The 17,810-nt window shown below is 51.7% G+C and overlaps 1 protein-coding gene across 3 annotated transcripts in view; it reads right to left on the bottom strand.

Moving 5' to 3' along the window:
- The window catches only part of HAO2 (hydroxyacid oxidase 2), a 208,455-nt gene that overhangs the window by 62,086 nt on the left and 128,559 nt on the right, over positions 1 to 17,810 (bottom strand). For all 3 annotated transcript variants that reach the window (XM_086935842.1, XM_086935843.1, XM_086935844.1), the window contains one exon: positions 7,592 to 7,745. In XM_086935842.1, the coding sequence (XP_086791968.1) occupies positions 7,592 to 7,745 (154 nt within the window). The remainder of the gene's footprint in view (positions 1 to 7,591; positions 7,746 to 17,810) is intronic.

Raw genomic sequence — 17,810 nt, 5'->3', positions numbered from 1 at the left:
CTCCACCCTACACAGTCCGTATGTGGCCCCACTCACCGGCTGCTCCTGGACTCTTTTCTCTCGGGGACCTCAGCAGGCGCGGGGCTTCACCGAGGAAGGGCAGGCACCGACAATCTGCCTTGAGGCCCCTCCCTCCTTGTTCTCCAGGCTGGCCCGGGCTCCGCTGTCCCCCTCGGGGCTCCCTTGACTCAACGGGGGCCCTCTGGAGCTCTCTTTAGATGCAGGGGAGGGACCGGCACCGACCCTGTGCCACGATGCTTCTCCTCAGCACCTGAGGGCCCCGCCTCCCAGCTGCACTGTGCCGGTCTTCACCTGGGCCCCCTCCCGGGACCCAGGGCTTTGGTTGGACTTCCTCCGGCGTCCTGACCGGCAGGGCAGACACCTGCTCCGGTCTTCAGGCGCAATCGGGGCTCGGCAAGGCGCACAACAACGTCCTCCCTCACTACAGCAGGGCTCCCTTTCCCACACGGAGCCCTGTAGATGATGCGCCGCTCTCTTCCTTCCGGTGCGGGGGCACTCACCGGCTGGGTGGGCACCCGCTCCAGTGTGCAGGCACAATCGGGGCTCCCTCCTCACTCTGGGAGCCCCTCCACGGGCAGCAGCCAATCCGTGCGGGGCGGCGCAACACGGCAACACAGCAGCGCTTCACCCGGGTCCCCCTCCCTCACGGGGACCCAGGGCTACGGGTCGGCTCTTCCTTCTCGGGCTGCCGGCCGGCAGCCAATCCCTGCATGGCCTTCTGGAGGCCCGGCCGAGCGGACCAATCCGTGCGCGGCATTGACAGGGGCGGGCTGATGACGCAGCCGGGCGCCCTCGCCACGTGACGCGAGTGACGGCGGCCTCGGGGCCCAACGCGGCCCCTCTTCACTTCGGCAGCCCTCTCCTGGCACCGGGGGCCGCCGCAACGATGCTCACCATAGCGGGGGTCCCTCCATTACAGCGCTGGGCCGCGGCGGTGATTTTCAGCGATATCTCTCCGGCGCAAGGCAGTGCCAACACTCCTCGGGCTGCGGCGGTGAGGACGGCCGCAATAAGGGGTAGGCTCCCTTTTATTAATTATTTATATGGCGGACAGCACGCCAAAACGAGGGTAGGCTCCTCCAGCTCGATTACCCTCACAGTCCCTTCAGGCCACCCAGCCCCAGCGCTTAGTAGGCAGTCCAGGGGCAATTTATCTGAGGCAGGTCAGCAAGACATAGTTCCTCAGTGGCACAATTCTCTCCGGGCAGCTCCTCCCAGTCTAGCCCTTCCAAAGGGGGGCGGACAGTCCCAGTACAGATCCTCAGGGGCCCCTTCCTCACCTCCTGGGCGCTCCTTTCGCGCTTCGCTGGCGTAATTCACGGTCCCTAATAGTGACAGGTACCTGGGTTGGCCCTCATAATTCAGGGGCCCAGGGGACAGCAGAGGGGAGGGGGTTTTTAGGGGTGCAGGGCCCAGCTCACAGGCCCATGTGAGGGTAGCACCTCGCAGCAGGTCCCCTCTCTGTCTTGTCCCAGCTCTGACCAACTCTCTGGTGGCACATCCTCCTTACTTATACCCTCCTCCCAGGCAATGCCAGAACCTTCTAGAATGTTGGCAAAGCTGGCCTAAACGGGCTCAAGGGGAGGGGGTGAGCACCCTGGGTGCCAGGCTTTCCCTCCAAAAGCTAGGGGTGGCTGGGTAATATTATCTAGACCGCTGACCTATGCCAGTCCGGTGGCAAAACCCATGGCCATGGCTTCCATTTTAAACACAGTACATTTCAGTCAGGTGCATTTTACAATGGGGGGGAATTTACAAGTGCTCACACCATTACATGACTTCACATATTAACAAGGTGTCTCACACCACTCATGGCCTATACAGGTTTAATCCCATGGGGGAGACATTCTCAGAATAGGGGGGCAAAAGCGAAAAATTTCAGGGGAAAGGCCAAGTCCAACATGTTCCCTGTATCACCTTGTCTGTATTGTCTAACACTCTCTCTTCAGGCACTCTTCCTTCCAGTGCTTCGCCCCCTTCCTCCCCTCCACAAGCACCCACACAGGCACCCTGTTGAGGAGCAACACGACGGTCCCTTGGCTTGGATGTCACACATGACACTGAGCAGTCAGGCGTGACTGCAGCGATGCTTGCGCAGACCTCACTGCAACCACAGCTCTCCTGGGACGCACACCACATCCTCAGATAGATCTCAAATAGTCATGCTGCAGTGTGGTAGGCCACAGACACCAGGTGCTTCAAGCAGGGACAGCACATCAGCACCAATCCATGGAGGGAGACAGGATTGAAAGAGGTGCAAGGGCTTGGTCAAGGTAGCTCCAGGTACTCACCGGAGTGATCCTTGTACTGGTAATCCTTGGCTCCCCATCTACATCGCTCAAATTTTGAAATGCAGATTACCACTTACTGCACACACTGCGGGTTGATTTCGCTATCACTGCGCTCGGCGATGCCATCGCATAAAGCCCTTTAGATAATGAATCCACTTCCTCCCCCTGCAGCCCTCTGCTCCTAAGGTTTTCAGAAGCACCAGGAAGCACTGTAATTCGGTCCCTCCCTCCACATTTACGGGCATAATGCGTGAGTGCCCACCCAAATCTCGCCCATCTGACCCTGGGGCAAGTCAGAGCCAAACCTGTAAGAAGCCAGCCTGCCTGTGGGCAAGTCTGCTGGGCTCTGTCAAGCAGCAACGAAGGAGAACTTAGAGAAGCTGTCAAGAAATACAAGAAGAACACCACTGAACAGGAAAGGTCAGCTTTGCAAAATCTCACGAAAAAGACTTATGAGAGCTGCACAACATTTGTGTTCCTCTAGCATAATGTTTTTGAACATTTTGCATTACTCTTTTACACGAAATGTAACACTTTATCAGGAGTGCACCACTCACAGTAAATATTTACTGAGAACATAAGGGAACATCATGAACGACAGAGTGCAAGCAGCTGTTTGTGGTGCTTTTGCGCATTATTTTTGGGGCAAAATGCATCTTTCATCCACAGTAAACACAAAGATGCATTTTGTGTTAAAACACAGTGTAAAATGCCACTGTCACATTACTCAAGACCAAGCTTAACTTTGCTGAAATTTCACATAATTCGCACACCCCTGATATTCATGAAGGAGGAGGACGGAGGAGGTGTGTGTGTGTGTGTGTAGTTACTGTAGTATACTTGTAAAGCGCACAGCTGCCCCAGCAACGGGGCGTCCCGGCACTGTATAACGCTGTGGAACCCTGTGAGATGCCCCTCTTGGGCACCCCCAAGGTGAAGCCAGGCAATCCCAGTGTTGTTGGGGCCATTGTGGAGATTAAGCAAGCTATTGTCCAGAGTTGCAGCGTGGGACCCATGATTAGAGTAGGCGCCGAGGTGAGAATTATCGAGTCCGTGGACATTGAGCCCAAGACCCTGCCGCGTCGGGACTTGAACCCTGGTCCCAGGCCTGATCTCTGCTTCAGAGTCTGCCGCTCTAACCAGTGATTCAGAAAAGGGGGTGGTGATGAACAGAGTGTCTGAATTAAGCAGACCACTCTTACCCAGTCCAAAGATCAGGGCTTGATCCATCACAGTTATTTATCTCACTGCCCCATCCCAGCTCAGAACCTGGCTATATGCAAATCAGTCTGTCCCTGGCCCAGTGCATCATGGGAACAGGCAGACTAAACTACCAAGCCAATTCTTCACCAGAAAGGAGACAAGCTATCGGGGACCGGTTTCTGGCATTTCAGCCGTCTTCGGCCCGGCTTGCTTGAATCCTGATGGAGCAGTGAGAAAGGGACTCATGTCTGAGTATACCCTGCCACACCTATAGTGGCCAAAAACGATTCAGAAAAGGGGGTGGTGATGAACAGAGTGTCTGAATTAAGCAGACCACTCTTACCCAGTCCAAAGATCAGGGCTTGATCCATCACCGTTACTCAGATGTGAGTCCCTAGCTCATTGCACCATCAGGATTCAAGCAAGCCGGGCCAAAGACGGCTGAAATGCCAGAAACCGGTCCCCGGTAGATTGTTTCCTTCCCAGTATAAGAATTGGCTTGGTAGTTTGGTCTGCCCTGTTCCCATGATGCACTGGGCCAGGGTCAGACTAATTTGCATATAGCCAAGTTCTGAGCTGGGATGGTGCAGTGAGCTAAAAAACGGTGATGGATCAAGCCCTGATCTTTGGACTGGGCATTGACAGGGGCGGGCTGATGACGCAGCCGGGTGCCCTCGTCACATGACGCGAGTGACGGCGGCCTCGGGGCCCAACGCGGCCCCTCTTCACTTCGGCAGCCCTCCCCTGGCACCGGGGGCCGCCGCAACGATGCTCACCATAGCGGGGGTCCCTCCATTACGGCGCTGGGCCGCGGCGGTGATTTTCGGCGATATCTCTCCGGCGCAAGGCAGCGCCAACACTCCTCGGGTTGCGGCGGTGAGGACGGCCGCAATAAGGGGTAGGCTCCCTTTTATTAATTATTTATATGGCGGACAGCACGCCAAAACGAGGGTAGGCTCCTCCAGCTCGATTCCCCTCACAGTCCCTTCAGGCCACCCAGCCCCAGCGCTTAGTAGGCAGTCCAGGGGCAATTTATCTGAGGCAGGTCAGCAAGACATAGTTCCTCAGTGGCACAATTCTCTCCGGGCAGCCCCTCCCAGTCCAGCCCTTCCAAAGGGGGGCGGACAGTCCCAGTACAGATCCTCAGGGGCCCCTTCCTCACCTCCTGGGCGCTCCTTTCGCGCTTCGCTGGCGTAATTCACGGTCCCTAATAGCGACAGGGACCTGGGTGGGCCCTCATAATTCAGGGGCCCAGGGGACAGCAGAGGGGAGGGGGGTTTTTAGGGGTGCAGGGCCCAGCTCACAGGCCCATGTGAGGGTAGCACCTCGCAGCAGGTCCCCTCTCTGTCTTGTCCCAGCTCGGACCAACTCTCTGGTGGCACATCCCCCTTACTTATACCCTCCTCCCAGGCAATGCCAGAACCTTCTAGAATGTTGGCAAAGCTGGCCTAAACGGGCTCAAGGGGAGGGGGTGAGCACCCTGGGTGCCAGGCTTTCCCTCCAAAAGCTAGGGGTGGCTGGGTAATATTATCTAGACCGCTGACCTATGCCAGTCCGGTGGCAAAACCCAAGGCCATGGCATCCATTTTAAACACAGTACATTTCAGTCAGGTGCATTTTACAATGGGGGGGAATTTACAAGTGCTCACACCATTACATGACTTCACATATTAACAAGGTGTCTCACACCACTCATGGCCTATACAGTTTTAATCCCATGGGGGAGACATTCTCAGAATAGGGGGGCAAAAGTGAAAAATTTCAGGGGAAAGGCCAAGTACAACAGGTTCCCTGTATCACCTTGTCTGTATTGTCTAACACTCTCTCTTCAGGCACTCTTCCTTCCAGTGCTTCGCCCCCTTCCTCCCCTCCACAAGCACCCACACAGGCACCCTGTGGAGGAGCGACACAACGGTTCCTTGGCTTGGATGTCACACATGGCACTGAGCAGTCATGCGTGACTGCAGCGATGCTTGCGCAGACCTCACTGCAACCACAGCTCTCCTGGGACTCACACCACATCCTCAGATAGATCTCAAATAGTCATGCTGCAGTGTGGTAGGCCACAGACACCAGGTGCTTCAAGCAGGGACAGCACATCAGCAACAATCCATGGAGGGAGACAGGATTGAAAGAGGTGCAGGGGCTTGGTCAAGGTAGCTCCTGGTACTCACCGGAGTGATCCTTGTACTGGGAATCCTTGGCTCCCCCTCCACATCGCTCAAATTTTGAAATGCAGATTACCACTTACTGCACACACTGCAGGTTGATTTCGCTATCACTGCGCTCGGCGATGCCATAGCATAAAGCCCTTTAGATAATAAATCCACTTCCTCCCCCTGCAGCCCTCTGCTCCTAAGGTTTTCAGAAGCACCAGGAAGCACTGTAATTCGGTCCCTCCCTCCACATTTACGGGCATAATGCGTGAGTGCCCACCCAAATCTCGCCCATCTGACCCTGGGGCAAGTCAGAGCCAACCCTGTAAGAAGCCAGCCTGCCTGTGGGCAAGTCTGCTGGGCTCTGTCAAGCAGCAACGAAGGAGAACTTAGAGAAGCTGTCAAGAAATACAAGAAGAACACCACTGAACAGGAAAGGTCAGCTTTGCAAAATCTCACGAAAAAGACTTATGAGAGCTGCACAACATTTGTGTTCCTCTAGCATAATTTTTTGAACATTTTGCATTACTCTTTTACACGAAATGTAACACTTTATCAGGAGTGAACCACTCACAGTAAATATTTACTGAGAACACAAGGGAACATCATGAACGACGGAGTGCAAGCAGCTGTTTGTGGTGCTTTTGCGCATTATTTTTGGGGCAAAATGCATCTTTCATCCACAGTAAACACAAAGATGCATTTTGTGTTAAAACACAGTGTTAAATTCCACTGTTACATTACTCAAGACCAAGCTTAACTTTGCTGAAATTTCACTTAATTCGCACACACATGATATTCATGAAGGAGGAGGACGGAGGAGGTGTGTGTGTGTGTGTGTGTAGTTACTGTAGTATACTTGTAAAGCGCACAGCTGCCCCAGCAACGGGGCATCCCGGCACTGTATAACGCTGTGGAACCCTGTGAGATGCCCCTCTTGGGCACCCCCAAGGTGAAGCCAGGCAATCCCAGTGTTGTTGGGGCCATTGTGGAGATTAAGCAAGCTATTGCCCAGAGTTGCAGCGTGGGACCCATGATTAGAGTAGGCGCCGAGGTGAGAATTATCGAGTCCGTGGACATTGAGCCCAAGACCCTGCCGCGTCAGGACTTGAACCCTGGTCCCAGGCCTGATCTCTGCTTCAGAGTCTGCCGCTCTAACCAGTGAGCCACACTTCTCCACAGGTAACATTATTATTCTCCAAAGAAAAGTCAACATGAAGACGCCACTGCGCCAACACCAGGACGAGTACTGCTATAAAACACTGGATTCTGATCCAATGCACAGGATCCAGTTGCTTCTGAAACAACATCTGGAAAGCTTGTGCCATAAAGGCCATCTGACTGCAGAAGAAACAGTAATTACCTATTCATGGAGCACCCAAGATTGTCCAAATTCTATTAGTCTCCCGAAAATTCACATGGGGGACATTGTACCACCTGACCGCCAGATCATCTCAGAGATAGGTTTGGTCTGTTCCAGTCTTGGGGAATATTTATTCTGACAGCTACAACCCTTCACGTCTGACGCTCGGACAAAGGATGCTTTAAACAAACTCCATGAGAGTGACTGGCAGCCAAATTTCATTTGGCGACAATAGATGTCGTCACCCTGTACACTTCAATGAAAAAAACAAAGAAGGGATTCAAACAGCTAAACACACTTTATCCACTGGCACACTCTTCAGCCAACAATGTGACCATTCTAGACATGCTGCTAAACGGGAGCCTAAACAATAATATATTCATAATTTAAAAGGAGATATCTATGTACAAGAACAAGGTACAGCGATGGGCACCACGTATGCACCACCATATGCCTGTCTCTTCGTAGATCGAGAGACACTGTTCCTGGAGTGAGGAGCTTTCTGAATGCATCCCCCCTTAACTCCCCAGGCCTCTTCCCCACAGCCTGCTCTGTACCTCTTAAATGCCAGGAGATTGTCATCTCGGGTGCAGCACTCATCCGCTCCTGCCGCATAGTACTCCCAGGTGGCCTTGGGAAGGTGATCCTTGGCGTAGTCTTCAAAGTCAGACAGGCATATCAGAGGCATCCTAGAATGCGGACCTTTGCAAACTGTGAACGAGAGGACAGGTTTGGGTGTCACACAACATGCGGCATCACAGGTAGACTCACACAAGGGACTGTCATAGTCTGAATGAAATCCACTTACCGAAGCCGGTGGGGGGCAGCAAACACTTAATAACAGTTCGAAAATCTGACTGGGAGGTGAACCTCCCGATTAACTTGTTACAACCCTCTCCAATGCAACAAAAAAGTATACAAAAAATATGTACCATGCCGCAGTCTGCTATGGACTACTTCTCTGTAAGAATTTTCTTCTGAGAGAAAGGCTCCGCTTCCTTTTTCGAGGAAGTCCAAGTGAGGACTGTTCCTATAGGAGCACGGAAAAAGCCAATATGCAAATGCCTGATGTTAGTCCATAGCAGCAGAACAGGTGATAAAACAATGTGGCCTGGGTGACCAGGGGCACCCAAGATTATCCTCTCCCACCGTGTACTTCCCACGCTATGTTCTTAGTGCCTTGAAACTGTATTTTTCTAACATAGCTCTCCCTGGCACACCTTGGAAGTAAGAAACGACTACGAAAATATGTTTATTCCATCTGAGACTTTATAAGAATTCCATGTTTCAGCTGTAACTTAGAGAGGACTCCTCAATGCTGAGAGACACTCCTAGGGACAGAAGATCCATACGCCTTCTGATCTGCATTCCAAATGACACAAGGGCTGGGCTCCAGGGGCTTAGTGCAAGCTCCTACAGCCCCTGTGGTGCAGGGGGCCCCAAAATCTTTCAGGGGCCCTAAACCTTTCTGGGGGTCCCATTCAACTTAAGGTCAATGACAATCAGTGAGATATAGGAGACTAAGGGGCACCTCTGTATATGCTGTAGAAGGGCCCCATCACTTTGCAATACACCACTGCTGTGCTCGTCCTGAATAAGCTACGGAGAAGGTAAAGGAGATTTGGGTACGTTTCCAAAGGCCAGCAGTAAATACAAAACAGGATTCTCATTGCCCATTAATAAAATGTTAGATAAATTTTTGCATTAAATTGAATAATAATTGCACCGGCAATTTAAGGCAGATTTTAGCAATTGTTCCTTGCACCCCTGTCCTGATGAGGCCTAACAAATGGGGCTGAAACGCGTCGACAATTAGAGAAGTAGGAACCCGTTGAATATCGAATCAAATGTAATAACGGACACGCACACAGAGAAAGTGTTTTAGAGGTGGATAAGGTACCTCTAAAGCGCAGAGGATTACCTCACAGTGGACCGCATTGTACTGTAGGATCGGACACTTTCTATGTAAATTTGGGCGTTAGGAAACAACTTTTTTTGTGTGTAATTCTGTATGCTTTCTAATGTATACTGTGCATATTTGTTTTGTTGGATTTTGCTCTTTAAGTTAACCTAAAAAGTGATTATTGATCTTAACCCGATAAAAAAATTACAATAAATTAACTGTGGTTATGACTTGAAATGAGCATGGGGATGTGACTTTATTGAAATACATGTTAATATGATGGAATATTGTACCAGAATATAGGAGTCAATAAATGTACCCTATTATTAATCTCTAGACTATTTGTTTATCTGCATCACTTTTGTTTGTGCGCATATTTATATATGTGTAGGCACCAGAATCGATACAATCAGGTAAGTATGTATCAAGAAAAAAATACTTTAGGTTTCAAAAATGGACACAGTGCAATTTTCATAGGGAGCAATGTTATCTTATGGAGGAAAAGCAAATACTGCATATAGGGTGAGTACAGGACAAGGTGCAAGGTGCCACCAGCAGGTCACCTACAGCGGCACTAGAGCAGCGGGGTGAGAGTGGCGCAATACAGCGTCGGGTGCACAATGTTAGCCAATAGGGATCGAGCGGTTGACAAAGAGGCTGAAGGTTTAAACTGGGAGGCCAGTCGGTCCGAGCCAACAGGGAGCTCAGGCCTCATGATGCTAGGACACGGGAAGAAACCTTCAGTCTACTAATGCTCAGGCCAGGGGCGTAGGGTGCAGAGATGTCTTGAGGCATCAGGTGCTCATTACCGGAGACACTCGCAGTAGAGGGGGCCGGCACACAAAGGATACCGGCAGTGTCCATAGCTGGAAACCCCAAGGTGGGTTTATGTCTGGAGTGCCTGGGGACCATGCTGGCACCATTGGCCCACTTCAACTCAGGCTAGGTGGCTCGGGGGAGTGGTGCTTTCTGGTGTCGGGTCTTTGACGGTCCACAGTCCTCAAACGTCGGTCTGTGGAGCCTGCACGGTGCAGGGGAACAGCACCAATGTCCACGGAGTTCCAGCGTCTTGTTAGAAGTGCTTGCAGTTCTCCCAGGATTTTGGAGGCTCAGCAGCTTGCAGGACGAGCAGACTTTGGTGCAATTGTCGGGAATAGGCAAACAGCTGGCAGAGTTGGCGCCAAGTCAGTTTCTGCTTCCTCAGTTCCTGCTTTTGTGCTTCTTTTGGACTCGGAGGATCCGAGTTCTTGGTGCCAGGGGCTCCCCTAAATACTTGAATTAGGTGCATTCGAGTAGTGTAGAGTAGTAGCCTACCTACCCATGGGGTAACTACACCCCTACATGACCACTTCCTGTGGGAGGTGGGAATAAACCTGTCCCAGGGTTCCTATGTTTGCCAACACAAAGATGGCAGACTCTGAAATGTTGTGTTCACATCAGGTATCCCACCTTAGGGGAGGAACTAGCCTGAGGATGAACACGCCTCTCTGACTAGTTTTCTCCCCCGTCCAGGTACCAAATGGGCACTGGGCAGCGGGGTGCCATCCTTCTGAGGGATGCCCGATATGCATACCAAAGGCAGCGGGCTCTTTAAAGCTCCCTGCCATGGAATGCTAATTCGCAGGTCATCCTGTTGTAGGGGGTATAAACCCCTCTGCATTGACAGGCTTTGTTTATGATCTCCTGAGAGCAAAGACCCTCACCCATGGGGGCCAGAACCTAGTCTGTGTTGGCAGGCTGGCCAGGGCCAGTCAGCCAGCACACTAGTAGTTGGTAGGTTTTCAGGGGACGCCTCTATGGTGCCCTCCGGGTGCATGTAATGATAAATCCAGCACTAGAATCAGTGTGGGCTTATTAATACGAGATGTTTGATACCAAACATCTTTGGTTCCAGTGAAGCCATCACGTAGCGGGGGAACTCGTTTTGACGTGTACCCAGCACATGTGCTTAAAGTGGCTTCCCAGGTCACTTGTGCTGCCAGCATTTGAACTGCCCAGCACAGGGGCGGATCAGCCCGCGCAGATATGTCCACACGTGTAATAGAGTGCCCTCTACCTTAGGCTCTGAGGCCTGTTGTAGGGGTGACTGACCCCTATGTCATGCAGTGTCTGCAAGCATGGCGGAGGGTTCTTATGCAGGATCTGCCATTTCACGATCACACGGTTCATGACATGTGGTGACAATGATGTTTTGCAATCATACAAGCAATAGGATGTGATGAACTGTAAGAAATGTGTCTTTTGATCTTTTTAATTTGCATATGCTAGTTGGAGTAGAAATTGTATACTTTATTGTATTTTCTTAAAGAGTAAATAAAGGTGATTGTTTTTTAAAGTGAGGAGACAGTTGCAAGAGCTTTTTATTGTAGAACAAGCGTTCACTGTATATTTATATTTAGTGCATCCGAACTGAGCCCAGGGCAGATTCTTTTTGGGCTCACATTTAAGTAAGGTTGTACAAAGAGGAACTTTTTTGATTCTGGCTTAACCCACCCGTCCCTTTTAGCATGAAAGGGTGACTCTCTTTAATCTTGGAGTTTGGGTGGTCCGACCAGTGCCACCGCTCTGGGCGCTGACCCTGGGGGCACCAAGGTTTCAAATATATTTTGGATTTAAACCCACCGCTGCAGAGCCCCTTGTCTCCAGGGATCTTCGATCTTCCTGCTGGAGAGAGAACGGAGTTGTGTCTTTGGAATTTTTGACTCACCATAATGTAGCGCAGAGGGTTAATGTGCCTGCCGCAAAGCGCGTGCACCCTGCAGATCACAGAGGTGCATATATGTGGATAGCTCAGTGGGTTGTTGCATTTGTCGCAGAGATCCTTTTGTTACTTACAGTTTAAATGTTGCAATCCTAACATAGCACAACGAGCTATTAACAGTCATCAAAGAGCTGCAGGCAAACTGCAGGGCATGGGTTTTCCCCCCTATTCTGTGATTATCCCAAATTTGCTAAAAAAAAGGGTTCATTTGGTATGAAATTAATTCTTATTAGTAAAGTCAACCCAACCTCAGTGTTCCGTTTTAAAATCGGAGTTTGTGCTGCTGCAGACCAACAGGGGCGGCCTTAGGCATGTGCAAGCTGTGCACCTGCACAGGGCCACCAAACCCCAGGGGCCACCACACCAATAAATATCCTTAATATAATAATCCTCTGAGGATGGATACATATTTGCGTGGTGGCCACTGGCAGGGATTTGGCGGCCTCCGGCTCTGTTCCACTTCCAAACACCCTGCCCCCCCACCGCCTTTTACTGGTCTCAGCGCTCTGCCCCGCCCGGATCCCCTCTTCCGGGGACCCCTACCTACGCTCCCTGCCCAGGGCCGCCATGAGCCTAGAGCCGCCGCTGAGACCAAGCACTCTTGGTCTCAGCCTACCGACACGGGGGCCTGTGACACCTGCACCATGCAGTCCTCTTTATCTTATGTGACGTTTCCTATGCACTAATTTACACATGTATGATCCCCACACTATCCACTTATGACAGATGGATTTGCGCGCAGCGTTCACGCGCAGTGGTCGCGCCCTATGCGCGCCGAAAGTGCACCAAAGGTAAGCCCGTCTACGCCCGTCCGCGCCTGGACCGTGCCCAGCGCCATACCCCCTGGTCCCCGCATTATCCCTTCCGCCCGCATAACCAACGATGCCGCAACCCTCTTTGCCCTTAACCCCGGCCGACCACCAAACTGCCACCAAGCCGCCCCAGGACACACCCATGGACCCTTCACCTGCCACTCCTGCAAGTTCGCCTGCATCAGGACCCACACCAAATCCACTAATTCCAAACACAGCTCCGACTCTAACCACCTGAAGTGCATCCTGCTGAACACCCGCTCGGTCCACAGACACGCCACCGAACTCTGGGACCTACTCGACACTGCATCGCGGGACATCACCTTCCTTACAGAAACATGGATGAACGCCTCATCAGCTCCCGACATCGCCATAGCCATCCCGGACGGCTACAAGATCATCCGAAAGGACCGCACCAACCAAACAGAAGGAGGCATCACCATCGTCCATAAGAACACCATCCGAATCACGACCAGCTCCGACGACAAGCTCGCTACCGCCGAACACCTTCACTTCCAGATCCACACCGACCCAAGGACCACACTCAGAGGCACCCTCATCTACAGACCACCAGGAACCCGCACACAATTCAGCGAAAACATCACTGACTTCATCAGCCCACATGCCCTCACCTCCGAGAACTACATTCTACTGGGAGACCTCAACTTCCACCTGAAAAAGAAAAACGACAGCAACACCTCCACCCTTCTGGACAACCTGGCCAATCTCGGATTCAAACAACTTGTTGACACCCCCACCCACTTGGCCGGACACACGCTCGACCCTATCTTCACCTCCAGCAAACACATCTCCTTCGATCACACCACAGCTCTCCATTGGACGGACCACAGCTGCGTTCACTTTAGCTACAAGCAGACAATGACCCACAACCCCCACAACCTATCCCTTGAAGAAATTGGAACAAAATCACCACCGACCAACTCTGCACATCTCTGAACCAAAACCCTCCTGCCAAATCATCGGACCCAAACCAAGCTGCCACCAAACTCACACAATGGATCATCCACAGCGCAGATGAATTAGCACCCTTGAAAAACCATCAAATCAAACAAGGTAGCAAAAAGGCCCCCTGGTTCAACGACGACCTTAAGAAATCCAAGAAGTTATGTCGTACTCTCGAGAAAACCTGGAGAAAAACCCCAACCACTGACAACCTGGCTACCTTCAAGGACGCCACCCGCAAACACCACCAATTGATCCGATCCACCAAGAAATCAGCATTCAAGGATCGGCTCGACAACAACGCCCACAACAGCAAGGAACTATTCAACATCGTCAAAGAATTTACCAACCCCACCGCCGGCACCAACAACATCACTCCCTCCCAAGACCTCTGGGACTCCTTAGCCTCATTCTTCCACAACAAAATCGCCGACATACATAACAGCTTTGAAAACCAGTCCGAAGAACAGTCCACTCCACCCACCTCCGAACCAAAACAGCACCCTAACAACCTTTGCGCCTGGAACCCAATTACTACTGAAGACACCATCCGCCTGATGAACTCCATCCACTCAGGTTCACCAACCGACCCATGTCCCACCACATTTTCAACAAAGCAGACTTTATCATTGCACCCCATCTCCGCTATGTCATCAACTGTTCTTTCAGCTCCGCTACCTTCCCGGAAAGCTGGAAACATGCCAAACTCAGCGCCCTTCTGAAGAAACCCACAGCAGACCCGACTGAACTTAAGAACTACCGCCCCATTTCGCTCCTCCCATTCCCTGCCAAAGTCATCGAGAAAGCCGTCAACAGCCAGCTCGCCGCCTTCCTCGAATCCAACAAATCCCTCGACCTTTCACAGTCCGGCTTCCAAACCAAACATAGCACCGAAACCGCCCTCATCGCAGCAACTGACGACATTCGAACACTACCGGACAACGGAGAAACAGCTGCCCTCATCCTACTTGACCTCTCCACCGCTTTCGACACAGTCTGTCATAGCACCCTCATACACCGCCTCAGCAACGTCGGAATACAAGGAAAAGCTTTGGACTGGATCATCTCGTTCCTCGCCGGAAGAACCCAGAGAGTCCGCCTCCCCCCATTCAAATCAGAAGCCACCAAAGTCATCTGCGGCGTACCACAAGGATCATCACCCCAGTCCCACCCTCTTCAACGTTTACATGAGTCCCCCCGCATCCATCGCGCGACAACACAACCTCAACATCATCTCCTACGCAGACGACACCCAGCTGATCCTTTCCCTCACCAAAGACCCAAACACCGCCAAAACCAATCTACACGAAGGAATGAAAGAAGTAGCCGAATGGATGAAGAACAGCCCTTTAAAACTAAACTCGGACAAAACGGAAGTCCTCATCTTAAGATCATCCCCTTCTGCCTGGGACGACTCATGGTGGCCACCGGCCCTGGGTACAGCACCCATACCCACAGATCATGCACATAACCTGGGCTTCATCCTAGACTCCTCCCTCTCGATGACCAGACAAGTCAACGCCGTATCATCTTCATGCTTCAACATCCTACGCATGCTCAAAAAAATCTTCCGTTGGATCCCCACCGAAACAAGAAAGACAGTCACCCATGCACTGGTCACTAGCCGACTCGATTACGGAAATACCCTTTACGCCGGAACCACAGCCAAACAACAGAAAAAACTCCAACGCATCCAAAACGCCTCAGCCAGACTCATACTGGACATCCCCCGTCAAGCACACATTTCCGGTCACCTGAAAGACCTCCACTGGCTCCCTGTCAACAAGAGAATAACGTTCCGTCTCCTCACCCACGCACACAAGGCCCTCTACGACCTAGGACCCGAATGCCTCAACACACTACTGTCTTTCTACACACCCACCCGCCAACTACGATCTTCCAATCAAGCCCTCGCCGCAATTCCGCGCATCCATAGATCCACCATGGGAGGAAGATCCTTCTCCAACTAAGCGGACAAAACCTGGAATTCTCTCCCCACTCACCTCCGCCTCACACAGAACCACCTCTCCTTCAGAAAGCAGCTCAAAACCTGGCGATTCGATAAGTAATGCACCCACCCTCCCTCAAGCGCCTGGAGACCCTCTGGGTGAGTAGTGCGCTATACAAATTTCCGAACTTGAACTTGTATAATGTGTGTCTGATGGAAAGTGCTCTGACACCTTACACTGGTAGGAGTAGCGCTTTACAACAAATGATATGCACGTGAGAGAGAGATGAGGGGGGCTGGCGTAGGGGGCAGTGAGTGTCTGAGGAGGAGGTCAAGAGGGGACTATGGAGAGATGAGGGGCGCTTCTTTCTTAAAAATGTTACAGCAATTAAGTTTGAAAATAACTTCACTCCCTTGGTTTACTTGCAAAGCTTTAATATTAAAAAATGTCCTTTGACGGGGCTTCATTATTTGGCCCACAATTATTTTTTCGATCTTAAAAAGTTCATTTCTTATAAATGATTATTCCTTTTTTATGTGTTTTTAGTTTATTTTTCTATTATTTTGTATCATTTATTTAATATACATTTGTTTTTCAAATATATGGGTTTTGAATTATTTGGGTCTTAGAATGAATTTCAATGACTGTGTTTTTCACTGATTTGGAGCGCGCAGACTCCCCCAGGACGCCTGGGAGGAGTGGGGAGGAGGGTGGGGGGGTGGGGGCAGTGTCAGGGCAGCACATGAGACTCCTGGAAAAGGGATCGACACATCTGGCCTTGGGTCCTCAGAGTCCCTGCGGGTCTTTCTATGCTGTGCTCTGAGATAACGATGCAATCATCTGAAACGAGAACAAAACAGTCTCTGGGAGACAAGACCCCCTGGTGGCTCCGTCCAGGGCCACCACACGTCATTCCAGGCCCCCTCGCGGCCTCCCTCCCGCGGTGACATCCTGCGCTGGATCCAGTCCCAGTAGCCATCAGCAACTGGAGAACTGAAGTGCTTCGACATTCTTCAGAGGCACAGTGAGGGGTCATGCAGACTAGGTCCAGGGCACAGCACCCACACTGTCCCATGTCCCTCTCACTTTGCGGAATGACCGACACGTCCCCGCAGGGGACCCTCATAAGAGGGCGGCCCCCTTAGTACCACAAGATGGCACACGGGGAAGCCCAGTGTTCCGCGACCCCTGCTAGGGTCCCGCTCGTCACTTCTGGCCGGGTGGGGGCGGGGAGAGGTATAAATTCCTTCCCCGCGCCCCTGGCGGCATCTTTGTCTCCTCACCCTGTCGTCGTTTGGGTGCCCTCTGGTCGTTCCGTCCAGAGGCCTGGTCTGGCGTCGATGTGCTGTTTTCTGCGCCGGTCACCGACTTGGTTTTCTCTTGCGGTGAGTCGGGTTGTGAATGGGTGTGATCTTATCACCGCCTTCCGGCGAGGGGACAGTGGGGGTGAAGGGGCCGAGCGTGGGTCGCGGGCGCCAAGCCCCTGCCCTGCACACGGGTGGTCGTCCGGTGCAGGGCATCGGTAATGTCCGGTGGCATGTGGGGTCGCTTCAGTGGCCCCGCGTTATTGATTTGAGTGGGCACGGGTGCTGGGTTCCATGGAATTCTTCAGGCATGAAAGCAGTGGCAAACTGGATGTCCTCCAACTGCCTTCAATGTAACGCCAGCAAAACGAAGGTAATGTTGTCCGGGGAGGCTAAAATGCTATGGACTCTGGAGTGGTGGCCACTAGACTTAGGAGCAGTTCCTGAACCCAAACAGGACGTGAAGAATCTGGGGATTCGGTTTGACCAAGATCTGTCTCTCAAACAACACACAAACTACATTTCAGGAATATGCTTCCATACCATCAGCCTATTACGCAAAGTCTTCCCTTTGTTACCTGACTCTGCTAGGAAAACCCTTGTTCAGGCACTGGTCCTTAGTCGGATCGATTACTGCAATGGCCTGTTGCTTTCTGCCAACGAAGGGGTGTTGGCCAAGTTACAGGTCATTCAGAATACGGCAGCTCGCCTTGTTCTCAACGCCCCCCCGAGAACTGCCTCAAAACCCCTCCTTGAGCAGCTGCACTGGCTCTCAATCCGACAAAGAGCCAAATTTAAAATATGCTGCCTGATTCACAAATGCCTGAATGGACAGGGGCCCGCCTATCTCGAGCGGAAATTTGTCCCCTACGCCCCAACACGATCTCTCAGGTCCAGTAATAATCTCCTTCTAGTGGTCCCCCGGGCCAAAAAAACCAGACACGGGTGTAAAGCTCTATCCATTACTGGACCCACTCTATGGAACAAACTTCCTCTGTCTCTGAGACAATGTAAAGAACACCTCACGTTCCGAAAACTCTTGAAAACTACACTGTTCAGAAATGAGATCCAGTTTCCACTCACT

This window comes from Lissotriton vulgaris, chromosome 8 (assembly GCF_964263255.1).
Source record: "Lissotriton vulgaris chromosome 8, aLisVul1.2, whole genome shotgun sequence".
Taxonomy (NCBI): Eukaryota; Metazoa; Chordata; class Amphibia; order Caudata; family Salamandridae; genus Lissotriton; species Lissotriton vulgaris.
The sequence above is the reverse complement of the archived record's forward strand: the minus strand, read 5'-3'. Positions and strand labels throughout refer to the sequence as shown.